Below are 25,757 nucleotides of genomic sequence, written 5' to 3'. Positions count from 1 at the left end.
GTTGTCATCGCTGCCTGCGCAAGGAGGGAGGGGACGGGGCTCTCCCAGCACGGCTGGCATCGGTTTCTCCCTCTGACCGCCTGCCAAGGCTTGTGCCCCTACAGCGCGTACCGGCTGCCAGCGGGGTGACCCGTCAGGGTGTTGTATCGCCAAGGCAACACAAGGTAACCTCTACACTCTCAATTTTCTTGCTGCTTTTTAACTTGTCGTACCAGAACTTCGTGTTGTTTTAGCTATTTAGCCCCTGGATCTCTCGCCCTGTGCTAGAGGTACAGTGAGGCTCTGGAGCAGAGGTTTTACAACCGAAGCTGGGATTGTTTGTGTCCACTTTATTGCAACTTAAATCACGCTGCATTTCTCCCTCGCCTGCAGACGGGCTGGCACAGCCTGTTCTCCCTGCTCGCGTGTGGCCTCTTCTGCTCTGCTGCTCCTGCGCCACTTCACCCCTTCGCTCCCAGCACCAGCGGCCGGGCAAACCCGGGCGTGCCTCCCGCTTGCAAAAGCTGCGGGGAAAAAGCAACGTACACCGGGGAAAACTCATTTCTAGACTTCTTTTTTTTCTTTTTGGGAGAAAGGAGGAAGAACGGACACGACTTTGCCAAGGACAGCAGTTGTTACGCATTGACTGCAAGGCGATGATACGTCACGTCAGGTTTGCGGCACGGCCTTGGTTTATGTTCGAAAGAAGCAAGGTGAAAAGCTGCGGGATAGTGAAACCTTAACAATAACTTCAGGTGACTTAAGCAAAAGAATCCCATCAGGAAAGATACCAATTCAAGGCCTCAATTTTTAAACAAAAACTTTCACAAAGCTTCACTTTGGGAATAGAGCCAGGATGGATTATTAGAAAATCAGCAACTTTACAGCAACTTACATAAGCGTTTGTAACATAAGAGAAAATCTACATACTCAGTAAATGCTACACCAGCTGTTTATGTTAAGGTTGAAATATCGGGAAAAAACACATCAGAATTACTAACTTTTTAATTTCCCTATGCAAATTCACTGGACGGGTGATGCCGCCTTCCTTGTGCGGCAGCAGACGTTTTCAGAGAGGAGACAGGGAAGGAGGAGAGCCTGGGGGTACGGCTGCGGGACAGGCACCGTTCCCTCCAACGCTGGCAGCGGCTGCTGTCAGCCGAAGCATAAAGCAAATACAGAAACGCCTCCGTTCTTAAAACACCCAAACCAAGCTAACAGCTCCATTCCCCTGATGGCACCTGTCATTCTTCTGTCTACACCAAGCTTCAGTCCTTTCGAGTACTTGAGCACTTCTTTTGTTTGCTAGCAGATAATTAGGTAAAGAAACTTTTATAACTGCGCTGATTTTCAGTGGCAATCGGACGCCGTAAGACCGGCCAGATTTCTCTGCTGCCCTTCCTCAGCTTGCCAGGTTCAGAGGTGCCGCTCCTCAAGGAGCCCCCAGACCTGCAGCCCTGGGGCTGCTGGCACAGGGAAAGCCGTAGGATAACGGCAACGGGCCCCGTTGATGGGACAGAGCTGCTTTCCTGTCTAGGTGCAGGTAATCTAAACACAATCCAGTTAACTGTAAATATTTAAAGTGGATGGTAAATCTCACAGCGATAAATTAATCTGGTATTTGGTTAAGAAATTCTATTGCTTTAAACAAATAATGATTCAGCGGATCTCAAAGTACTTGTCAAATACGCTTTTAATTACAATAAAGGGAAATAAATCGGCTATATCGGAAGCTATACCAAAGGAAACACGGTTTCATCCACCCAGGAGAGTGGGCACCAAGGAACGAACGCTTAACGAAAAGCAAAAAAGGTTAAGTTCCTCCAGAAACCTCCAACAAGGGCCAGCTCCCGTCCGGGAAACATCTCCTTTTCCAGGCACCCGCTCCTCGCGCTTCTGTTAATCCCCGCACAGACATTCAGTAAGTAAAGAGTAACATCGGGACAACAGCTAACGACGACCGCAAACGAGAAGGGCTGGGGGAACGGCAGAGACCCCGTCCCACGGCGCCGCGGGACCCACGCAGACAGCTCGGTGCGGGACAGGAGGCACCGGGGCGCACCGAAACCCGGGTGATGGGCGTCGGGGTGCCCGGCTGGTCTCCGGGGGCTGAAGTCCCCGGTCCCGGGCAGGCAGCGGTCGGGCAGCGGCTTGGCAAACCGTGGCACAAGGTGCCCAGCTCTGAAACTCATTACGGCCGGCGGATTTGTGTCCCGGGAAGCGGAGCCATGGACACCTCTCCTGAAATCCCCCAGGCCACACACAGGTCTCACTTCGTTGGCCTTTGGAGAGGCGGCCAGAAGTCACCACGATGGATAACGCAGGGCACAGCATTTTGAGCCCAAATGGTACCACCGTGGTGCCTTGAACCACCTGTGAAGAGACACATGTCTCAGTCTCTATCACTTGAGAGTCATAAAGAGTAATTTATATTCACTTTTCACCAAAAATGTGTCTTGTTTTGAATTTTACTGCTTGTTTTCCTAAATTCCCTCTTGTGTTTCACCTGATGTGGTGTTTTGTGCTAGATAAACTCCTGAACCACAGGAACAGGACGCCAAGGGGACAGAGAAGCAGCAATCGCTTCATCTTGCTTCGATGATAATTTTACCATACTCCTTCGCACTTGGATTAATTACAGAGCTGCAACCCTGCAAGCGGGCAGACCTGTTTGCAGAAGGCAATGGCACGTCTGGAGTCTGGCATAGGAAATCAGACCTCCTGGGGTTACAGGAGGCTGCCGATCGGCACAAAACGGGCCAGCAGCCCCGCTCGGCTCCCTGATGCATCCTGAAGCCTCTGCAGCAAGTTCCAGGAGACATCAGAGAACAAGCTCTCTAGCCCCGGGATGGAAAAAGCTTCACCCAGCTTCCCGTGGCAGCGAGGACCCATACCTCGGTACCTGCATATAATCCCACGGACAAGGAGAGGTCTCTGGTTTTACGAGCCTGCAGGAAGCAGTCACGGTGCTCCCATCTAGGCTGATTTTATTTTAATGCCCGCAGTCAACAGAAAGTATCTTCAAGAGAGAAGACAAAACCCTTGAAATCCTGCACCCGCGAGCCACATCCGCTGCCGGCAGCTTCGCTCTCTCCACAGCGGAGATGGCCGGAGACCCCTCCGCTGCCCGGACGTATCCAAAAGCACGGAATCGATCACCGCCCGGCTGCTTCTGCAGCTTCAAAGCTCACGAGCACTTCCCAAAACTGCGGATTGCCGATGGCTGTTGCAAACCACTGTTTCGCAATCCGTTCCTTAAGGAATCCGTTTTAGATAACCAACTTCTCACCATACACTGTAGTAGGAACCGGAGACAAATCCCTTCAGTTAACCAGAAAACAGCAAGCATTACCTTCTAAGCAGTGTTAAATCTCTACTTCAGCTAAAAACTGAAAGGGTATTTCCTCTATTTGCATACCTGGTATGTACGCAGGTGGCAAAACCTGTACCAAACCCTTACTGACCTGAAAGCACCCGACCAGGATGGTTCACTGCACGCTTTCATCTGCGCGACCGGAGGAGGTTCACAGCAAAACAGAGGACCTCAAACACGGAGAACGGCCATTAATCTCCAACCATTACAAGTCATTTACTTTGCCGTTTACAGAGCATCCTAGAACTGCGTAAAAAATTCCCCTCCCAGCACGGGAGTTACCAGGCTCGAGCCTTTGTCGGTCGAGCAGCGATAGCAGGCGCTCACCCGACGGCTCTGCCACCCTGAGCCGTGCCACTGACCGACCGACCGAAAAGCTGTGCTTGTAACACAGCCCAAGTCTAAATAAAAAAAAAGCAAACTGTGCCTGAATTAATATATGCTTTTTAATAACTGGAAGCAAAAACTGGCTGATTGTATAACGATTTGCCTCACTGCACCTTTTCTCAGGAATCTGGATGTGGATTGAAAACAAGAAGAGACTGCACCACCAGTGGGACTTAAAAAAAAATAAAAATAAAATTGAAGCAGCAATGGAAGCAGCTTCTCACTTTCCCCCGGCCAAGTGCTGGGCAGCCCAGGGAGGGAAGGCTGGAAAAAAACCAAAAACCCTGAACTTCTCCATTAGTCTGTTAGCACCCCGTGTCCCGCAGAGTAAAGGTACATCCTCTCTGCTATTCCAGCAGCGGACAGTAGCAGATGCTTAAAAAAAACACGTAAAGAAGAGAGGAAGCACAAAGTGGTATTTTCGCTGCTGCCAGCAATCCAAGCCGTGGGAGTCCCCGAGCCAGAATTTGCACCCAGACTTTTGCATTTGCAGCCCGGTAAGAAAGTGCCCCGTCGCGTTCACCTTAACCCTCCCGCACAGGGAACGTGAGACGGCTAGAAGGGAAAGGGGAGCATCGCGTCGGAGGGCTCAGATCGTGTACGGGCAACACGGTCTGCCTTAAAAACCCATCTCGCCTGCACAATGCCAAGCAGAAACAGGCCCTGATCAAGCAAGGTTTCTGCTCACCTCACAAGCGCGTCGAAAGCTCATGAGAAAGACATGAGTAAGAGGGAGACAGACAAAAGTACCTTTAATAAAGAGACAGCAGACATGAGCCAGACGGAACGAATGCAAAAGGAGCACCCTGAGCAGCGCCGAGATAAGCATCAGAGAGCTTCAAGATCGCGCCAACAGACGCCTAGAATCAGCATCAAAGGAACTCAGTCCCTCGCTCTCATCCATCCTAAATGCCTTCCCATCCAGCCCACGCTGCCATTTCCCTCGTCCAGAGGCGGGCGATCTGCAGCCTGAGTCACGGACGGAGCCTCGGGTCCCCGGCAGCAGCTTCCCCCTGAGCTGCCCCCAACAGATCAGATCCCCTTCAGGCAGCCGAACCCTCCCCAGGCGCTCAGCACCACGGCGAACGGGAAGGTTTTACCCTACGGACACGAGAGATCCCAGCAGGATGGTGGGTCTGCAGCCCGGCGAGCAGCCCGCTGGAGATGGAAAGGCAAGCCCAGCAGGCAGGGTGCTGCCGCTGCTCCCACCGATCCATGGGAGACCCGTTCCTGTTGCAGGGGAACGGGCCCAGGGGTGGTTTCCCTCGGGGAGGCTGCGCAGGGCAGAGCCTGCTTCACACTGATCTATCTTTGCTGTTCAATACCGAGCAGACGCGGATCCTCTTGACGAGCAGCCAAAGGACTTTGAATGTTGGTACTTACAGAGAGGAGGCCCAAACAGCACCGTGTCAAGAGCTTTCAGCTGCAGCTTCTGCCTGTGGCTTCGGTCTGTCATCTTCAGAACACTTCCCATCATGGTAACATTGTTCACTGCTAGCCTGTAAAAAAATTAGAGATATAAAAAAGGATGTAGGCATGGTCATATCCGTCTGGATTAATAACTGACCAAAAATTAGTAACGTGGAGACTACAGGAGGAGAAATGCAATGAGCAGAACCAGAAAGCTGCCTGCTTAGGCGATCAGGACAACGAAATCCCTCAAATATTGTCACCTCTGAGACAGGACACCTCTACGAAAGAGTTAAGTAGCACTGCCTTTGGCTTTACTCGGAGAGAGAAGGAAAAACCAGGGCCACGGCTATTCCATTAATCCTGACAACCTCAGTTACTGATTTCCTAGCAAAACTGATCTCCAATAGTTTTTTTAATCAAATCTATACTGCTAGCCTTCGACATCTTATTTCACAGACCAAGATCATACCTCTCGCCCGGAAGAAACACGGGTACACCAACCACTGCCTCGGAAACCTTGTTTTATTCCCAGTTAATCCCTCCCTCCCCGTCAGTTTACAAGGCCCTTTGCAGTGACAATAACCTTTGCCCAAAAAGCTGCACCGAGTTTTTTCAAACCTGTTGAGTTTAGGCCAACCCACAGCCAGTGTCTCTCTTGAGGAACACAAAGCCTGGAAGCCTCCTTTGCTGGAACATCAAGGGGCGCGAATTAACACCAGCACACACCAGTGCTGGGTGGTGCGGAGATACGGAACCAGTAGCCCTTGAACTGGGAACTGAAACACTACCTAGATGCAACCTGGAACGCGGCGATGCTCCTTTGCGGCTGCCGACAGACAACAGAAAAGCTCTGTGAGCGGGCTGGGGTTACAAGGGAAGGCTGTGGCAGAGCCAGGACGCAGCCTTGGGTCTGCTCCGTTCCAGGGCAGGGTTTTAGCTCTAAATACGCAGCTTCAAGCGCAGGCAGGGGACGCTTAGCACACGAACCAGCAAGGACAGCGTTCACACCCACGCAGTTCGGACTGCAGGCTCTCCTTTCCAGCAGATGCACACTCACGGCTAAATCACTCCCTACAGCAAAGCCGAAGCCTCTGAACATAACCGAAGCGGAACGGGAATTGGACTTGGCTCTGTGCACGCCGAGGAACTGCACATGATGTTATCAGCCGCCTCCGATCTGTTTTTCTCCCTGGCACACCTCCCAGAGGAACACAAGACAATGCAGTGAGCACTGACCTGGGCATGGCATGTCCACTCAGCTGCAACTTTCTGAAGGTCTCTTCGTACTGTGGCAGCTCTACGTAGGTAATGAGCCACTGAACCACCTCGTCAACTGTCCAATTATACACTGTAGGAGAGGTAGAAAACAAGCAAGCAGCTTAATATTTTTACTAAGCAACTAAAATTATCCAGCCAACAACAGCAGCGTAACTTCACCAGACACACCTCATCCTATCACCTTCAGCAAAGGAAAAATATCTGCCGAGTTTCAACACATTCCTATGAAGTACACAGTGAGCTAGGACGGGGACGTTAAGTCCTGTGCACTATTAGACAAGAAATAATCCCCCTGGGATGCTGCAGGCAATCCTGCAGGTCCTCAGCCTCTACCTGGTTGCTCGTATGATTATTTTTGCTAGTCTGTTCTACACGCGATGGGCTGCTACAGGTTTTAACAGACACCACCGCGCCGCGCAGAAGGACTGGTGTTTTCCCAGCAGCAGCCTCTGACAACAAACATTTCACAGTGGTTGATTTTACACTGTGTTTCCAGCTCACCAAAGAAAAACATCCAACGAGGCCATCAGATAAAGGAGCAGCCTCAGACAGCGCTGGTGCAGGCGACGCTTCACCGTCCGCCTTTTGCAATGTCACCCCAAGGGCCTGGGGCAGAGATCCTCGGAGAGGCAACACCCCAAGTGCCGGTAGATAAGTGAAATCACTTTGTTTCCTATCATCCAAGTGATGGTGCTGTCTCCAAACTCCCAACAAAGTACATCCATCCTCACCACGTGCCCAAACCCCCGAGAAACTGAATTCAGCTAACGCATCTGGCACCAGGCTCTGGAAGCCTCACCCCCTCCTCCAGACCTCTGGACCACACGAGTATCAATCCAAAACCAGCACAGTGGAGAAATGCTGTTAAAAAAATGGTTGTAAACAACTTGAGAAAGGGATTTGCAGGAGGAGGAGGAGTGGTGCAGCAGCCAAGACAACCAGGTGAACTTTCTTCCTTGGCTGCCTCGCCTGTGGATTTGTGAATTGGTTTTGGAGCTGACACACAACTCCAAATCCGCAGATAAGGAAACCTCCGGAAACGAAGCTTCTGCCTTTGCCACTCAGTTTTGTTGTACTTACAGCAAAGGTGTGAAAGCAAAGAAAATCATGCAACAGATTTTTTTTCATAGGACGGGGGGGGGGGGGGGCGTTGCTACATTTTAATTTATCAATTTCTGTCTCTCCTTAGCATGGGCTGAGCTCTTGCGGCATTCACCCAGCAACCCAGAGCGCTGTGCTGGACGTCACCACTGCTGATGGCCACCACCTCGCACGCGCTGGCCGAACCCCCGTCGATCTCTCCCACGCGCCCTTCCCAACAGCCGCGTGGAGAAAAGGCCCATTTGCTGCCGGCTCCGAGGGCCGCATCGCTGCACGGCTGCTTCTTAAACATCAACAGTGAGTTGTCCCACAAATATGAGAAACATCTTCCAGCTCACTCCAGCGAGCTAAACGCCTTCGACAGAAAGATGACAGAGCGAGAGCCGAGCGCTGAGCCAAGGAGAGCAAGACTTGAAAAGAAGGTGCCATCTCCACGCACGCTTGCGAGATGACTCGCAGACGCAGGTTGGCAAACGCAAACTGCCCTCGCTTAAGGAAACTCCCAGCACTTACTGGTTGCTGGCCCACGAACCATGGGAAACCGATTTCTGTGGCCACAAGCGAGATGTTACGGCTGCAGCGGACGCCCGGTCCCCCGGGAGGTGGCACTGCCAGCGCCCAGGCGCAGCGGGAGAGCAGTGCCGCAGGGCGCGAGGCCGTGGGTGCAGAGCAGCGAGTGCCCACCGGAGAGCCCTCGGTGGCAGGGGCTCCTTCTTTTTGGCCTTGCACATCCAGAAATCTTTATTTTGGGAAGAGATTACTGGGAAACACGCTGGCAGCGTCAGGCAGCACGCTCCAGTGCGACGACGAGCGGCTCCCCTGCGTCCTTGCCGCGATGATCTGATCTGCCGCAGCGGCTCTGGTAGAGCCACGCTTACCAGGGCTTTGTCTATCAAATCCAACACCTCAGCAGAGCATCGCAATCTTTATATTTTTGGATAAGTAGGGGGCAGAAACAGCTCTTTAGCTTGCACGCGTGACTGGGAACAGCAGCAATGGCAGGTAGGAAAAGCACTTGCTTGGAAACGGAGGGCAGAGGGGGCAGAGCTGCCCCGTCCCCAGGTGCTGATCAAAGCTGCTTTTCACGTGCGCACAAAGGCACGGACCTTTCCTACAAGCCTGATTCTACCAGTTTTACAGCTCGGGTTCAAACACCAAGATTAGGCTCCGTATCACAACTATGCTTTTAGAAGCTAATAATTTATTTTAGCAGCTAGGTACACAGACTGGAGAGAAGGGAAAACAAGAGTGGCAACTAAACGCAACACAAGGAGTAAAACCGTTGTGCCGCAGCAGCTCTACCGAAGACATGGCAGGTCCCACGCGTGCCAGAAGCCAGGAGAGAGCAAAAGCAACTCGGTAATTAACGACCACGGGATGTTCTCCTCCATCCCTTAACGATTTCTACCCTTTCCCAGCCGACATTAAAACGTACTTCAGGCAAAGCCATCTGCAAACAGCCTACAACACAATGAGTATTTCTCACACCAGGCTTCCCTTGAACACAGGAGACAAAGCGACTCGTTCGCATCATCCCGACTTGTAAGTGCTCCGGACAAGAATCTTCCACACGTGGCTGCCCGTCTCCACGGGACCGAGAGTCTGGTCCTGGATAAACAACTCCAGGATCGTGCGCGGAACCGCCGTCTTTTCAAACCGCCTTTCAAATGCTCTACCAAAGTATTTATTTGGTCCTCTGAGGACTGTGAGAGACTAAAACATTACTTAAAAGTGTAGCTACACAATGCTTTGAAAACACTGAGCACATCCTACCCCTAAATAGTATATAGGCTAGGGCAGAAAAATCAAATACAAAAGGAACAGGACACAAATGGGAAATGGAAAACTTTATAATTGATGAATTGATCAGAAGATTAAAATCCAATTTTTCAAGTGATGGGTGTTGATACAATTACCTGATCTTGGAGGGCAGAGGGAAGGGAAAGACTACAGGTGAAGGGAAGAGCAGCAATTAAAAGTATCGGAAAAAAAGATGTTCCAAGTCTTGAGAGCAACACGACGACCAGCGGAGCGCAGAGAACAGGAAAAGCACAAGCGGAGCAGTAACGGGCAGCGCTGGCAGAAACCCTCCCTGCCACAGATCACAAAGACTCGATACACCACTGTGGTCTGCACCAACGTCCCCCTCACAATGCTGTAAGGAAATCAAAATGCATCACACAGCCAACACTACGCCTAGGTTTTGCTCTATACCTCTCCCAGATTTTCCTTTTCAAGGTACTGAATTCTTCTTATTAGTACTACTTACTAGTACTACTGGTCTTCAGATAAAATACCACTCTGTAATGAAGCCCAAAATTTGAGTATAAAAAGTTTCTTAACTAGAAAGAAAGAAAAATCAGTTTTAAGTTCTCTCCAAAACAGAAATTCCAAAATTCTGGTGGGCGAAAAAGCAGAAGGGAAACTGTGCCTTTTCCCAACCTCCTTGGCATCCCCCGATGCCGGAACAGCCGGCGCTGCACACGCCGCCCGCCCGCGGCAGCGAAGCGCTACCGAACTTCGAAGTTTCTTCCAAGATTTGAAGTTTCAGGAAGTTTCCTCCCATGACTGAACTTCTACCACTTCCCTGGGTTAACTCGCTGTGATGAATAATACCATTTCTTTACAGCTTGCAGCTTATTTCACATCGAACGTATTTATGTACGCTGCCAGTTTTAGGACTTCACTCTACCTTCTTTTCAGTAGATTGAGGAGCGTTTCAGGTTCAGCAAGTTTCTTCTAAGGAAAACACAATCTGTAGGAAAACTGCCATGCAGCTCCACTGAATGTTTGGGATGTTATTACCCCATAAGAATACCACCTGAAACTCGGTGTTTGAAGGAGAACCGGGAACCGGACTATTGTAACACACATTTATAGAGGCAGAGAAACGAAACAACAATTTATACTTTTACGGCCATACTCAGATGCCAGCATTAACAGTTGGGAAGTACCAAGACCAATGAAATCCTGAAAGAGCCCCCAGAAATCGGAAGCTGGAAGAGTACTTGTACAAGGCAGCAAACGCAGCAGCAGCATGCTTTGCCTGGGAGGTACGCCCACCGCTGCCAAAATTGTATGAAATCCAGAGTTTATCACTTTTATGGCAAGGGGGATGAAGCAGGCTGTTTCAATTTGTCTTTTTTACCTTCAGATGTCTTCCAGGCCTTCCAGAGATCTTCCACGCTGATGAGCTTGTCTTCTCCATGGAAAGTGCTGTGCTTGACTGTTGGGTCATGGTAATTCAAGTCCTCCCTCAAGAACTAGGAGAAAAATAAACAGTGATATTATTCTTTGATTCACTTTTAGAGAGATGAGAAGCATTAAAAAAACCCAAACAAACAAAAAAAAAAAACCCATGTCTTTCACTTGTTTTCCTTACTATTACATCCACAGATTGTCACATAATAATTTCTTCTATAGAAAAGTCCTTGTAAGTCTGAGATGCAGCATCTCTGGTCTTTATTCACTTGGATTAAAACTACACGATCTCCCTAGTTCATAGAACCCCAGACGGGTTTGGGTGGGCAGGGACCTCCCAGCCCACCCAGTGCCACCCCTGCCATGGGCAGGGACACCCTCCACTAGCCCAGCTTGCCCAAAGCCCCATCCAACCTGGCCTTGAACACTGCCAGGGAGCCAGGGGCAGCCACAGCTTCTCTGGGCACCCTGTGCCAGGGCCTCAGCACCCTCACAGGGAAGGATTTCTGCCTCACATCCCATCTCCATCTCCCCTCCTGCAGCTTCAGGCCATTCCCCTTGGCCTGTCACTCCCTGCCCTTGGCACCAGCCCCTCTCCAGCTTTCCTGGAGCCCCTGCAGGGACTGGAAGACCCGAGACCTACAGTCTCATTCTCTTCAACTCGTGCATCGTGCTGTCAGCCCTGGAGGGTTCAGGAATTCCATCAGGAATCTCCCCCTCTCTGATATCATCTGATAGCTATGGAATAACACAAGCGGTAAAGCTAGAGACAAGAGGGTATGTGCTATCGTGAGAAACAGCGAACGCTCAACCGTTTACCACAGGGCTGTGACCGACGCTGCCGGCAGGCAGGGTACAGTAAATAAGGCGTGCAACAGAAACAGGAACCCCGTAACGCTGGAAAGACCGAGCAGAAAAGCCCAATGACGGGGTCCGTGCTATCCCGGTGCTCTGGGGAGAGACCGGGCACCAGAGCGCAGCCCCTGCAGCCACGGAAAAAGGCTTTTTTCCCCGGAGGAATCGAGCGAGGCAGCCGACGGCGCAGCGGCAGGGTCCAGGTATTCACGGCGGCCGCCAGCAGCGCAGGAATCTCCACGTGGAGCCCTGGAATCACCCAGTAACCAGTCAAGATGCAATTCAAAAGCTACTGCAGATTCTCAGAAAACAAGGGAGGATATAAACTGTGCATATAATCACTGTGACTTTTTTTTTTTTTTTTTTTGGTAAATATTATTTTAGCTTTTTGTAACTTTGTTCCATTATGGCAAATACCTGCGTTGGGGAGGTGTTACCATTCACCCTTTTTCATTACAAGGCGACCCTGCGTGATCAGACACACAGGCTCCTTCCCACTCAAAGACGAGGCAAAGCTTAACGTCGGGTTTTCTGCATTTCGGCAAACCCTCAACTGCCAGACCACCCAGGAAGCGGCGGGCGGTTTGCCAGCTGAAAGCACTTTGCTGGTTCCACGAGACCTCGCGTTCCATCGCATCAAAACGTAGGTCACCAAAATCACCCAGCGCCGCCAGACAACGGTCTCTACGGTTCTGCAGGAGTTCCCGTGTCGATGCGCCTTCTACCGTTATTATTTTCTATAATTCACACGCCACGCTCGGCGGTGGACGCTCCTCTTCTGCATCAGCCAGAAGCAAGTGGAAGCGCAGCCGCAACAGCAAAGAACTGCCCCAAATTCAGAGGGCGTCTGAGCGAGGGAGCTCAGGGCATCAGAACAGCAATATACAGACCTATAGGTACCTGGAGGTATAGTCAAGTATTCTTTTATATACGGCTGCTAATATATATCTGCTATTATCGTGTATATAATTCGTGTGCATGTAATATAAAATGATCATATCTATACTATATAAACATGTTTCTATTTATAGATATATCTACAAGAAAACCATTATTTAAGTATTTGTAGTTCCTGCGCAAAACTGGCAGATCAAACCGAACAGGAGCACTCTCTGCAGTACATCTGAAGATTTCTGTTCCTGGTTAGACAAGCCAGGAAATATTCAGTAAGTCTATATGTTAAATTCATTTTAATACAGATAGAGTATAATAAATTAATATAACCTAGTCTTTTGGGATTCCAGACTTTTCTTTGAATTATAATACCACCAAAAATTCAACTGTATGCCAATGGTGTAATAATCAAAAAAATTATTATCAGATTTGACCTGCACCTTCGACTCAAAGGTGAAGCAAACACCATCGGCAGGAGGGGAGGCACCTTCACCATAGGCTGAGCCACTAATGAAATATATATATATATACACACACACAGAGTCAGGGTCTGCAGGTATATCACAATTCACTCAGGGCACGCATCTGTTGTAATAATGTGCTCTGGTGCCTTCCCACCTCCCTCCCATCTCAGGAGAAGACAGGCCAGAAACAGAAAACACCAAAGAAAAGTGAAGAAAATTGTATCAGGAAAAAAAAAATGACAGGGGAGCGCAAGAACGACTGACCAGATTTGAGACCACCCCGTAGGCAGGAGGGATTTGCGAGACGCGAGGCAAGCAAAGCACGTGGGAATCAAACAGGAGGAATTTCAGTACCTAACACATGCAACAAAATTAAAAGGTAATTTCCCATTTACATCCCTGCATGCATCATCCAGGGCACGATTACCATGTGGCCTTCCTTAGTACAGCTCTTAAGTGTGTAACAGAACGACCCAAAAAAAAAAAAAAATAGTCATCTCTAGATAAACAGACAGTATTTTAATATCAGACAGGGTGTGAAAATCATCTGATAAGACTTTTAACTTCCCAGGCTCTTTACAAACCCACTGCAGATGCTAGCGAGGCCCCGACAGGCACGGGCAGCCCGAGCCAGGCGCCCCTCTGCTCCCCCTGCTCTGCAGCCCACCCAGAGCTTCAGCCGTTCTTCCCGTCCCGCGGACAAACGTGGGAAATGGGACAATTCGGGCAGCTCCGGCAGGACAGGACGGCCCGGCCCGCCCCACCGCAGGCAGCCATCCCAACCCCAGCCGAAATCGTCGGCCTCCTGGCTCGTCAACTCGTGACCGAGAGGGAAGGCGGCAATGTCACCCGGCGCTGCGCACCGCGCGGCTGCCAACTCCCACCGGGACCGGAGGGATCAGCTGCTGCTCTGTATATTTAGCTCGGGGAGCACAGAAAGGAAAAGTGATCTCTTGCAGCTTTCCTTCAGCACACGATCACCAAAACACACCCCCAAGGACTCTCTGGAGGGGACGGTGCTGGCTGCGGTGAGAACATCTCTATAAACAAGCCGGGAGGAGGATGCAGGATGGGGCTGTCCCCTCCCAACACAGCTGGGCTGCACACACCAAAGCCCAAGGAAACCCTAAAAGCAGATTTTCCCTTAGTATCTTCTGGGGGAAAAAAAAAAAAAAAAACCAAGAAAGAAGAGTGCAAATACAGCAAGCAAGCCAAACTCAGCCTAGCATGGTCTTTGGAGGCGAAAGCTTCTGCCGAGCTGCTGGTGCCGTGCGGGCGTCTCAGCTCTGACCCAAGTTAGAAAATCGAGATGTTTTCAGCTGGCCGCTGACCTGCTCGCTCCGTATCTGGTACCCTCAGGCACATACCGCTGCTCAACACGCTGTCTCCAACCTCCGCGTGCTGCCAACCAGCACAAATCGATGGCAATTCCTCTGTCACAGACCGTAACACACCCGCGTGCCCAACGCCGGCGGCGCTCAGGGCGCTTTTCACGGCCAAATTTGCACATCTACGGACAATTTTCAAGGTCTAAAGCTCTCATCTTTTCGCCCATTGCGGGGACCCCCCACGGATTTCACACCCGCAGGTAGCCGCACTGAGCACGCACGTGATGTGTATGCTGGCACGTCCCAAACAGCAGGCACTGGAACCCCTGCACAAAAATACTGCCCTAACTGCAGGGCATGAAAAAGCAGCACCCCAAAGTGTCAGAGACCCTGCTGATCCCAGCCTGGAGATGAGCGGGCAGCCGGCTCTGGGCGGCCCTGCCCAGGACACAAAATCCTCTCCTTTTTAAGATGAAAACGCTTTTCCTTAGTGCCCTCTGCTCACCGCCGCTCCGCCCCAGGTTTCCAGCAAGCGCTGGCAGAGCAGATGTATTCAGAAAAAACAATTACAGGACCATTTCGGGATTGTATAACCCCATTAAACACAGGGACCTACATTTTAATTCTCCACCTGCCAAATCCTGCGACCAGTACACTTTTCTCCACTCTAAAAGGGGCGAGGGGTTTGAGTTGCACGGGTTAAGACAAACCTGTTGTCTCGGTGGCTGAAAGCACGCTCAAAACCAAGCGGTTCCACAAAGCGTGATTTTCTGGAGATCCCTTCTCGTGTTTTTTAATCTGCAAAAACTCCCAACTACTCACATGATTCTTGCATTTCCCCCCTGACTTTCTACATCCCTCCCGCATCCCCGGATCTCCGCTCCTCCCCTCCCGGGCACCACCACCACCCGGGCAAGAGACACGCATCCAGGGGCCAAAACCGACCGAGCGACTGCAGAGCTCACCGTGCATCGCTTCCCTCAGTGCCCGCACCAATTTTAACGTATTTTCTGAGCTACCAACTTTCATTAAAATTGCAGAAAACTTTTGTCTTCGAGCCCTCTTTCCCGCACATGTGCCTGACCCCAGGCAGCGGGATCAGAGGTTGAGCAGCCAGGGATCGAGCAATACCATAACCCTTGGGAAACCAGGCTAACAGCATCCGAGAGCCTCGGCAGCGTGAACCTACATCAGAGCTGCCCCTAAACAGCCGGAGCTGCCTTTGGAGTGAGTGCGAAGAGCAGAAATAGATCGCTAATTAGAAGATTTCCCCATGAGGGACAGTTCTTTCATTTTAATCGAGGTCACTGATGTCATCTTAAAACTTCATTGAAAATTCACTTCCAGAAAGGAAGAATGCAATGATGGTTTAAGGACAGCATAAAGTTCTTGGGACAAAATTTCACCTATAATTAGAACATTTTAACGATACAGTTATCTGTCTGTCTCTCCACGAGCCGCAGTCTCTGCTGAAGCTTGCAAATGCTTCTGGAGAACAGGTGATTAAACCCAAGCTTCAAAATTACCTCGGCCTCATCCTCAACAGAGGAAGGTTTGGGTTTTTTTTTTAATTACAGGAATTAATGTAAGATGAAGAGAAAGACAGCAGAGAACTGTGGTTTTCCAGGCAACTCATCCAACGCAGCCCAACCTCTGTGCAAGGCTGCCCAGTCCCCCAGCTGTGTTCTGAAACACAGCCGGTGGTCCCCCCGTCCCGGCTGCCAGGGAGGCACCGGCACTTTGCCGTAACGCTCGCCCTCCTGGGTCATCGTCCGCGCCGTTTTCTGAAAAGTTTGTGGAAATCGAGTATGTCGTGACACCCTCCAGTCCCCTGCCGAGGTGGGAGCTTTGCACACTGAAAGAAGAAGGGTGTACCAAGATTAAACGCAAAAGCCATAAAAGGCTTAAATTTGAGCCTCCTGCATCCTTTCAGACAGTATCTCCAGCAGCTGTCCCTCCACCAACGGCAGAGTTAAAACCCGATTACAGGGCGCGCATGGGGGCTTAGAGCTGATAACCTTGAACGCAGGGAAACCCAGCGCTCAGGCAGTGGCTGGCTCACCAAGGAAAATTCTTAAAATACCTTTTTCAGTGGCTCCAAAGCCTTTATTGAAAGTTTAATCTAATGCAACTTTAATAAACATTTCAAGCTTAGCAGAGGTAAAGCTTGCAACTGTATTTATAGAATCGCAGAATCATTTAGGTTGGAAGAGTCCTTTAAGATCATCGAGTCCAACCGTAACCTAGCCCAGCCAAGCCCACCAGATATAACTTGGGGTCACTACAATACTTCATTTTGTCAACAGGGAAACAGATACAAGTCCCAGTTCACCGCCAGCTGCAGAGACCTACACGTGCACACAAGTATTTGCCAGAGAGAGCAATATTTGCACATAAAATGCGTAGCACGCTCGTTGAGTATAAAAGGGAAACCACAGAAAAAATACCTTCAATTCTCAGAAAACATGTATATTTAAAATATTGAGTAGGTTATGCTGTGCACTGTGGTTTACATTTTATTTTGCTTATTTTCTTCCCTCTTGAAGCCAAAGACAGTTGTCACAGGTCACTTGTGAAAAGCAGCGGGCTAGCGGGAGGAAAGGAGCCATCACAACCACCACGGGGATGTGCTTATCAGAGAGTGACAGAACCCCAGCCAGCCTGGTTTGGGTGGGCAGGGACCTCCCAGCCCATCCAGTGCCACCCCTGCCACGGGCAGGGACACCCTCCACTAGCCCAGCTTGCCCAAAGCCCCATCCAACCTGGCCTTGAACACTTCCAGGGATGGGGCATTCTTGTTCTCATCGTCAGGTGTGCACCACCTCGCTGCGATGCGTGCTTCCCGGTGAGCCCCCCATGAGTGGCAGCAGCTCCACTCCCACCGGCAGCAGCCGCAGGGTGCCCGTCTGCCGTCCGTCCAGCCATCCCGTCTGCTGCCGGCTGTGCCTGGCCGATCGCTCACCAGGGTCACCGTTCCTTGGGGTTTCGGCAACCACCAGGCTGGGTTTAATGCCCGGCTGCCTTTGCCAGCCTCCAGGTTTCCTCCTCCCACCAGCAAAATCCCACACCGCGGCACGCACCGACAGCCAGAACACATTTCTCATGGCAGAGCCCGGTGCTGGGCCACGCTTGGGGTTGGAGGGAGAAGGATGGCTTTTCCTGAGCATCATCCTATTTGTCGTAACAGTACAGCAGCATTTTAATGCACGGGTAAATTATAGGAAGGAAGTCAATTAACACAGGCTGTCTCAACTAGTCAACACTGATTTTTACAAAAAACAAACTTCTTTATACGACAAATTCCACATTTACCCATTCCTTCAAACTACCCATACCCAACCACCAACAGCAGACGTAACGGAAGAAAGCCCTTCCCATTAAACAACAGAAATACCATCATCGCCTTCCTTTCTAGGGAGAACCACCACCTCTCTTTGCTGGGAAGCTTGTGACAGCTGCAGGATGCCTAAAAACACCCTTCAGACACAATTCCTGTCCCAGAGAGCTCAGGAAACCACACTGAAGACGACAGAAGCGGTGAAGGGCGCAGCGGCGGCTGCGGTAACCCCAAGGCAGCGCTCGGGCTCCGGCGAGGGCTAACCCGTGACGCGAGGGCACGGTGCTGCGCTCCGCTTCCCCGCGGGCAGTAAATAAAGTGGATCTCCAGACGGGAACCGGGGACCAACGCGACAACGAATCCCCTTCGGGTGAACAGTGGGAGGTAACGCGGGGAAGCAAAAAACAACGCGGGAATCAGCGTCCCCTGGGAGCGGATGGCAAAGAGCAACGGCAGGTAACAACTGGTACGGGCAGGGGGACGCGAACAGGACACTGCTGGGAGCGGGGGCACGCTGCGAGAACTCCCAGCAGCGAAATGCAACGGTCCCCGTCACCACTCTCAGCAACACCGTCCTGGCAGCTCGGCCTCTAACGACAGGAAGGGCTACCGCACCCACCGCAAACCGGAGGAGAGCTGCTGGGACCACGACAAGCGATGCCAGGGGCTCGAGCGCCCGTCTGAGCCAACTACGAGGGCTTTGAAGACAGGCGAGCAGCTGCAGCAAGGCAGTGATTCTGACGCCTTTTAGAAAAATAAGCTTTGTTACTCACACCACGGCAATTTCTATACTGGAAAACAAACCGGTGGCACCAAGGCTTTGAACAGATAATACTGTCGGTGCTTGTACAATAACCTCTCAACTAGTGCACCGAGACAGGGGGCAAGAGTTGCTCAGAGAGACATAAAAATTGCTCGTTAACGCCCAACCCTAACGACACGAGGCTTATCCTCACTTTAATAACAGGCGCGTAGGACGCACCAAGTGAATCGATTTGCCTGAGGCAACCCCGGGACTCAGAGCTGCAGCTCCAAAGCAATGCTGAGCAGAGAACCGCCGCCAGCGAAAACGCCACATTTCAGGAAATGCAATTGAAAGTTCTTCATTTGTTTTAAATTGCTCCATGAAGGGAGGTTTAGGCAGAGGGAACGGCTCTGCAACCTGGGAACAGCCAGCCGACACCGCCGGCTCCTCACAAGCTGGGTGCTGCTCGGTTCCAGGCTGCTGTGCCACGTCCCTGGGGAGCGTCACCACCCCAGAAACCAAAGGGCCCTTGTGACGGCTGGATTTGCCCGATAAACTGAACTGCTGCGTTAGCTGAGGTGGGAGATTTAACCTCCCTGCGCCGTGGTTTCTGTATCTGAGCACTGGGAATCGGGCACCCTGCAGAAGGGCTCGCGAGGGACCGGCTGTTGGGCAGTTCTCAGAGGAGAGCGCTGTGCCGGCTGCCCGAGCCTTCCGCCGGCTGCCCGCGGTGGAACGGGGGAAAAGAGACGGCTGTGGGTGCAGAAGCAGCGGGTCACAAGCCTGTAAACTCCCATCCCACAGAGATTATATCAGGTTCTCCCACAAGCTTTCCCAAGCCTACAAAACACGTACCGATGTCTTCATCAGACGAAGGCCCGAGGTGCCGAGGGCGCACCCAGCGCGGCACACGCGGCTGCCAGCCCCACCATCCACCGCCAGCACCGCTGGGTACCGGGTCAGCAACAGCAGCGGTCTCGGCAGCTCCCGGCTCGCCAACTTCCAAGGTCAGGAATTCCGAGTGTTTGACAGCCCTTGCTCCCAGCACAGCCCAGCCTCGGTCACAGGACGTGGACTTGGCGGGAGACCTTCGCCTCCACCCTTCAACAGACTCCTGAAGCTCTAAAGCCACGCATCGCCCTCCTGAGCCCAGCGGCAAGGCCGGCACAGGCAGCACGTCCCGAACCGGGCAGTGGATTGCTGTGGATCGAGGGATCCCGAGAACTGGGATCCCGTGACCGGCAGCAGATCCCTTCACCAGTCTGCTTTCCTTTAGCTTCCAAGACTTTGGCTTTCCTATTTAGATGCCAGTCTCCTTATAAGTCAGAACTCCTCACCTTGAACAGAGCCTTGTAAATGAGCCACCGAGGCAACGCTATAAATAACAAACAGCTTTCCCTCTTCTAGTAGTCACTTATTTCTATTGGCGCTTATGTAAGACGACAATAATTTTATTTCTCTTCAGTGAAGTTATTAGCTAAAATCTTCAAGTCCCAGACAACAAAGAATTGTTCCTTTTTTCAGCAGCATGCACACACGTACTGTAACTGTTCCAGGTGGGTTCTGGAAGAACGTAGTAAATGCTATAATGTGAAGGAGACGGCAGCCGGTGTATTTGCTCAACCGCGACACAGAGCGCTCGATCAGAACCAGACGTGTTTCCCAACCCCACAATTAAAAATGAAAGGAAGGAAATAACAACAACAACTATCACATAAACAGATCTTGTTGTCTTTCAGTGCTGGAATAAATTGATAATACCTTGTGTGTAGCAAAAGATTAAGTGGCTAGACCCCCAGAACAGAGGAAGAGCTGCACACGTGAAAGATTACAGTACCGAAATATGCCGTTTGGATCAGAAACTTGGCTCGAGATGGCACGTTGCTTCCTGTGCCAGATGAAGAGGAGGCAGCCACTAGCCAAAGACCTTGTGCACCTGAATTTCAGGCACCCCACCACGTCAGCATTACCCATGACAGAACAACCCTCGATGACAGCAAAGCACTAACCTCGTCGCTCTCCTCTACGTCCACGTTGCCGTTGGCATCGTCGTCCATCTGCTTGTGGATGTTGCGGACGGCTTCGAAGCTGAGCTGCTCGTCTTCATCGTGGCACAAGGGCTTGTCAATGCGGCAGAATTCTGCTGAGGGAGAAAAAACACCATCGTTAGGCAGCCTGTACCAAGAAAATCGCCATCCTTGTTTTCTCACTAAGCTGCTTGTGTTTGCAGAGCGCTCGTTGAGCCCTGGAGAAAGCCTCCCGGTGCTGGCATTCACAGCAGGGGTCCGAGCAACAGCCAGCGTCCTAAGAAATCCCTAACAGCAAAGGGCAGGTCGTGGCCTCAGCGAGGCGGCTCTTCTCCAGGTCGGCTTGCTCGGCATTCCCACCGCTGCGGACCTCCCAGCGCTCCGAGGGCAGGTGTCGCGGCCGGGCGTCCTCCTGCCCGCGCCGTGCCCAGCGATGCCCCGCCGACGGGGACGGGAGGACTGCAGCTGAAGTTTTACCTCCTATTTCACGGGCTTCATTTCTCACTTGGAGATTTGTTAGTGTTGGCACGGCGTTTAGCTAGGACATTTTGAGAGTAAGAGTTTATGTTTATAGAACACGTCAATTAAAAAAAGTTAGCCTTCGTCCCGATTATGAAACGGATTTTTTTGGCTTGCTTTCACATATTTTTCTACGTTTCAAAACTAACACTTTAAATTTCGCTGCATGCCTGAGCCCACGTGAGCACCAAACGTGGCTGTTCCATCCCTTCTACGGCAGTGCCGCGTGGCGATGCGTGGCTCGCCGCGGCACCGAGACCAAAGCACAGATGCCAGGCACTGAAAGCATCCCCCACCGTGAGCTCTTTGTACAACGGGCATTCAGAAAACCCTTTTGTTTCACAGAGGCTGTATCAGATTCACTGTAAGTAGATAACGATTAAGAATTATCCAGGGGTGACCGCTCCAAGATGGCTGTGAAACCAGTTTAATAGCTCCTCGCCCAGTTCCCGTTAGAAAGGTCTCATGTTCAAAAAAAAAAAAAAAAAAAAAGACTTCAGACTGAACCCCTACAAATTTAAGCAGAAGAGTCCAAATTACGTGTGAGCTCAAACCAAACTCTAAGACGATCCTCTCCAGGTAAGACAAGCTTATTGATAGGAAAAGCGGACGGGTTGTCTCCTGCTGCTGCTGCACACGCTGTACCTGCTACGAGCAACTGGGCACACCCACCCCACAACCCACGGATGATCGTTTGGACAATTCACCTCTCTTACGTCCCCACACAACTAGAAAGTACTCGGATTCACTATCGATACGAAAGACTTGAGAACATTAAATCCACACAAGTTTTTAAAAATTATTTCAATTTTAGCACATACTACACGATCCCTATGAAAAAAAAATCCTAGAGGAAGTCCAAAAGCCTCTTAAACAGAGGTTCTGACAGAAGATACGTTACCCATCACATTTAAAAATCCACTCAGTCGGTTTTGCTTGTGCAACGGAGGACTCACACCACCGGCCCTGCCTGCGTCCTGCCCCTGGGGAGGAAGAAGCTGCTGAGACCGTCCCGGGGGTCCTGGCGGCACCGAGCTGGTCACGAGCAAAGGTGGCCGAGGGTGTCTCGGGCTGCATCAGGAGGTCACAGCCGGAGTGCTGGGTCCAGCGCTGGGCTCCCCAGCACGACACACGGACATACTGGGGAGAGGCCAGTGAAGGGACTGGAGCATCTCTGCTGTGAGGAAGGGCTGAGAGCTGGGACCGCTCAGCCTGGAGTGGAGACGGCTCGGGGGGATCTCATCCACGTACAGGGAGGGTGCCAAGAGGACGGAGCCAGGCTCTTCCCAGCGGTGCCCAGTGCCGGGACCAGCGGCCATGGGCACACACTGGAGCACAGGAGGGTCCCTCTGAACGTCAGGAAACACTTTTTGCTGTGCGGGTGCCCGAGCCCTGGCGCAGGTTGCCCAGGGAGGTGATGGAATCTCCATCCTTGGAGAGACTCAGTCGCGATCCGGACACGGTCCTGGGCCACCGGGACCAGTCGAGGATCCCGCACAGCGCCAATCTCCATACGAAGGCACAGGGTCTCGCACACGGAGGAAACCAGACTGACACTGGCTGACGCCATCGTGGACATTTCCAGGTTCCACAGTGGAAACCCGTCCCTCAGCCCTTGTGGGCTGGGAAAAAAGCCCCACCGCCCCCACAAACCCAAGCCACGAGTTACACCACACCCCACCGCACGCAGCTCTTCCAGGCGTGGGTTGTGCTCACGTGCCAACGCACGCGGCATCAGCCGCCCAAGTTAATGAACTCAGTGCAGCTTCAGCCTAAGCCTACTTATTCTTAACTATTTGTAAGAACTCAGTGTAAAAACAACCAACCGCCCACCCACAAACAAGCAAACCAAAACCCAAACAAAAAACTAGAATGCCATGTAAATCTAACACTGTTTTCCTACCTTTACCTCTCGATTTTTCTCATCTTGTGTTCCCCACACTAAGTACGTGGCTCACAACCAGCTTTCTTATGTATGCATCCCTAATTAGGACACTGAATAAAATACTGACTTTTAATTTTGAGGAATACAAGTCACAGATCAGGAATTTAATTGTAACTTTACTTACCTGCGGCAGAACAAGTTATGTTTTTCAAAGTCATATTATGCTTCAAACAAAGCCACTCAAAAAACGTTTAGTTGGATGTCAGAGCGCTATTTGAATCGGATGAAGCTCTTACATTATGTTTGGAACCATTGCTTCCGTGTGTTTTATACCCCAATGCAGTCAGGGTCTTAGCTACAGACTTTGCATTTTCAAATACTGAAGTAATTTCATATGCCAGTACCCAATATCACCCACTATAAACCAAAAGAGGTTTTGTGGGGTTTTGTTTGTTTTTCTAAATAAAAACACCTGCGCAAAGTACGAAGCTCGGGTGCTACGTGCAGGAGATCCCCCTTCAGTGCTCCAGAGAAAAGTGATATCCTGGAGGTGCTTGATGGGCCATCTCTAGAAAGTTTATTTGTACTTAGGTAAACAACCGCTCCCTGCGCGTGTGCTAAAAATTGCCCTCATTAAATATCCAAATCCATTTACACTTTGCTAAGAACAGCGATTCAGTACAGATAACTGTCACTGTCACGCAGCCCCAGGCTGGGAGCCCAGAGCACTCATCCCCGCTCCAGCAAAGAGCCAAAGCCCTCGAAACTACAAACCAAAAAAAGCTTAAAAACCAGAATTGCCCTAAAATTCCATCTCTGGTCTATCCTTTATAGCTTTTTGAGAACAACATACTTCTAATCTCCAAGACTGGGGTACACATGAGGAAGATGAGCCCTCTAAGGTAGGCGCAAGCAGGCAGCTACACTGCTGCGACCCTCCGAGCTGCTGGCACGGCGTCAGCGCCCCGATCACGCAACGAGCGGTCAGGGCAGGTTCTGCTCGTTCCTAGCAGTCTCTCTTTTTCAAACCCGGTGAGTAAACCGCCCCAATGGGTTCTTCAGCTCCGGCGCCGTGACCGAGTGCCTGCTGCTGGCGGCAGAGCTGCGGCAGCCCGTGCCGACGCCAGCGCGCGTCCCCGGTGCGAACGGCCCCAGCCTTGCTCTGGAGCAGCACAGCAAGCCCTGACACCACCAGGGCCCTTCAGACACGCTTCTCTTCGCTGCAGTGGCCTTTGGTAACCCATAGACAAACCGTGTTTATCAAGGGGAGGCGCCCCGTTTTGTTACAGAAGCGGGCTTTTAAAAATGAGAACCCAGTCACGATTTAACGCTGGGAGAAGACGTGCTGCACAATCTACCGCTGCAAAACAGCGCCAACGAGAAATCAGACCGCACGTCCGCACACGTGCGCGTCAGGGAACAGGGATCGTGCAGGTGCCACCACCGCAGCAGCTCTCGGCTGGCTTCGTCCCACCATTATCAATGGACGTTGATGCTTTAACAGAACTCTCAGCAGAAGAAACGCCCGCTTGCGCCAGCCTGGCTGAGCAGCAGCCTGCGTTAACGAGGAAGCTCACCCGCTGGGTCCGTGCGAGGTGTACCCGTCCCAGCCGGAATAAAGCCCCACGCTGTGCTCTGCTCCCTTGGGGTCCCACAGCCCCGGCCCAGCATCCACCTGGGGCTCGGGGTCGGGTTTTCGTTGGTGATGTCTCTTTAGGACATTGTGATCAACGACAACGCATTTTGTATCACAGCACTTCTGCGGGCTTCAAGTATCGCCAGATCTAGAACTGGCATAATATGGGCTGAATTTATAGGTTTGGTTTCACTATCTGGAAAGAGTATCATTATTATTATTATTGGCACAATAATCATCATCTACCTGGTGCAGTTGTGAAAAAAAAAACAGGAGAAAATGTAAAGAGTTTAGCTTCAGAAAAACCAGCCCCGCCGTGCCTCCCTGCAGCTGGGCACTCTAAGAGGCCATATGCTGCTCCTTCCGAATGCAAAGATTCACCCATCTCTACCAAATTACTTTACATTAACAGCCATTTTCTCTCTCTCTCCACTCCAAATTACCTCACACATCTATTGCTGTCCATGCATCCTTTGCTGGCTTCAGTTTAAAAAAAAAAATTTAAAAATATCCAGAACTGAGTAAATCCCATTCTTTCAAGTTTGCCTACAAGAGCACCACACCTAAAATGTTTGTAAGAAAGAGAAAAATTCATAAAAGGTCATAAAAGGAGCAATTCCTCCCTCTGCTGACAAGTCGCCGCGTCCCAGTTGTCGGGCGCAGAGCTGCGTCCCCCCACCAGCTCCCACGAGCGAAGCAGAGCCTAAAGCAGACCCTTCCCTCTAGGTCCAGCATGGCAAATACTGCGCTTGGGGCACTGCTCAGAGGGCTCCGTCTAAAGATTTGGGTTTCTGCATTCATTTGCTCAAGAAGAAAATAAGCACTAGAACACGCTGCTCCTCCTAATAGCGATGGCAAGGTGACTTGGGCAATGACGGAGGCTACTTGCGTGTTCCTGGAGAGGCAGGGCTGCCGTCCCGCTGCTTCCCAAACCTCGGGAAGTTTATTCTGCGCTAACTGCTGGCTGTCCGTACAGCCAGGACAGTGGCAACCCCATAAACTGGTGACCCAAACCAGCGAGTGAGCTGCGAAAGCTCTCCCTTTCCCCTGCATTGCTCGGGGCATTATTGGATGCCCTAACATTGATTTGGTTTTCCTCTCCTACGCTGTAAGTTTTTTCTTCATAGTTATTGTAAAATTAGCTCAGAACTTTGGGCTGGGCCTTTTCTGCAATGATTTGTCATGCTGATCTCAGTGGTGGAGAGCAAGAACACGGGATGGTCGTTGTATTTGTACTGCTTTTGGACTCGACTTCAGAAGGAAAAATGAAATCAGGCTAAAAGATATCTCCCAAAATATTACACAATCATCTTGTTCTGAGCCTGTGCTTATTAT

At 51.1% G+C, this 25,757-nt stretch overlaps 1 protein-coding gene across 11 annotated transcripts in view; it reads right to left on the bottom strand.

Annotated features, from left to right (window-relative positions):
• Positions 1-25,757, bottom strand: part of STIM1 (stromal interaction molecule 1) — a 97,153-nt gene that overhangs the window by 39,266 nt on the left and 32,130 nt on the right. For 9 of the 11 annotated variants that reach the window (XM_054832202.1, XM_054832219.1, XM_054832211.1 and 6 more), the window contains 4 exons: positions 20,365-20,498; positions 10,680-10,794; positions 6,389-6,500; positions 5,123-5,238 (listed from right to left, as the gene is read on the bottom strand). In XM_054832202.1, coding sequence (XP_054688177.1) covers positions 5,123-5,238; positions 6,389-6,500; positions 10,680-10,794; positions 20,365-20,498 — 477 coding nt within the window. The remainder of the gene's footprint in view (positions 1-5,122; positions 5,239-6,388; positions 6,501-10,679; positions 10,795-20,364; positions 20,499-25,757) is intronic. The other 2 variants (XM_054832239.1, XM_054832268.1) reach the window with 1 other exon arrangement.

The sequence above is a fragment of the Grus americana genome, chromosome 1 (genome assembly GCF_028858705.1).
Source record: "Grus americana isolate bGruAme1 chromosome 1, bGruAme1.mat, whole genome shotgun sequence".
Classification (NCBI taxonomy): Eukaryota; Metazoa; Chordata; class Aves; order Gruiformes; family Gruidae; genus Grus; species Grus americana.
Note: the sequence above shows the minus strand (reverse complement) of the source record. Positions and strands in the feature narration are given on the sequence as shown.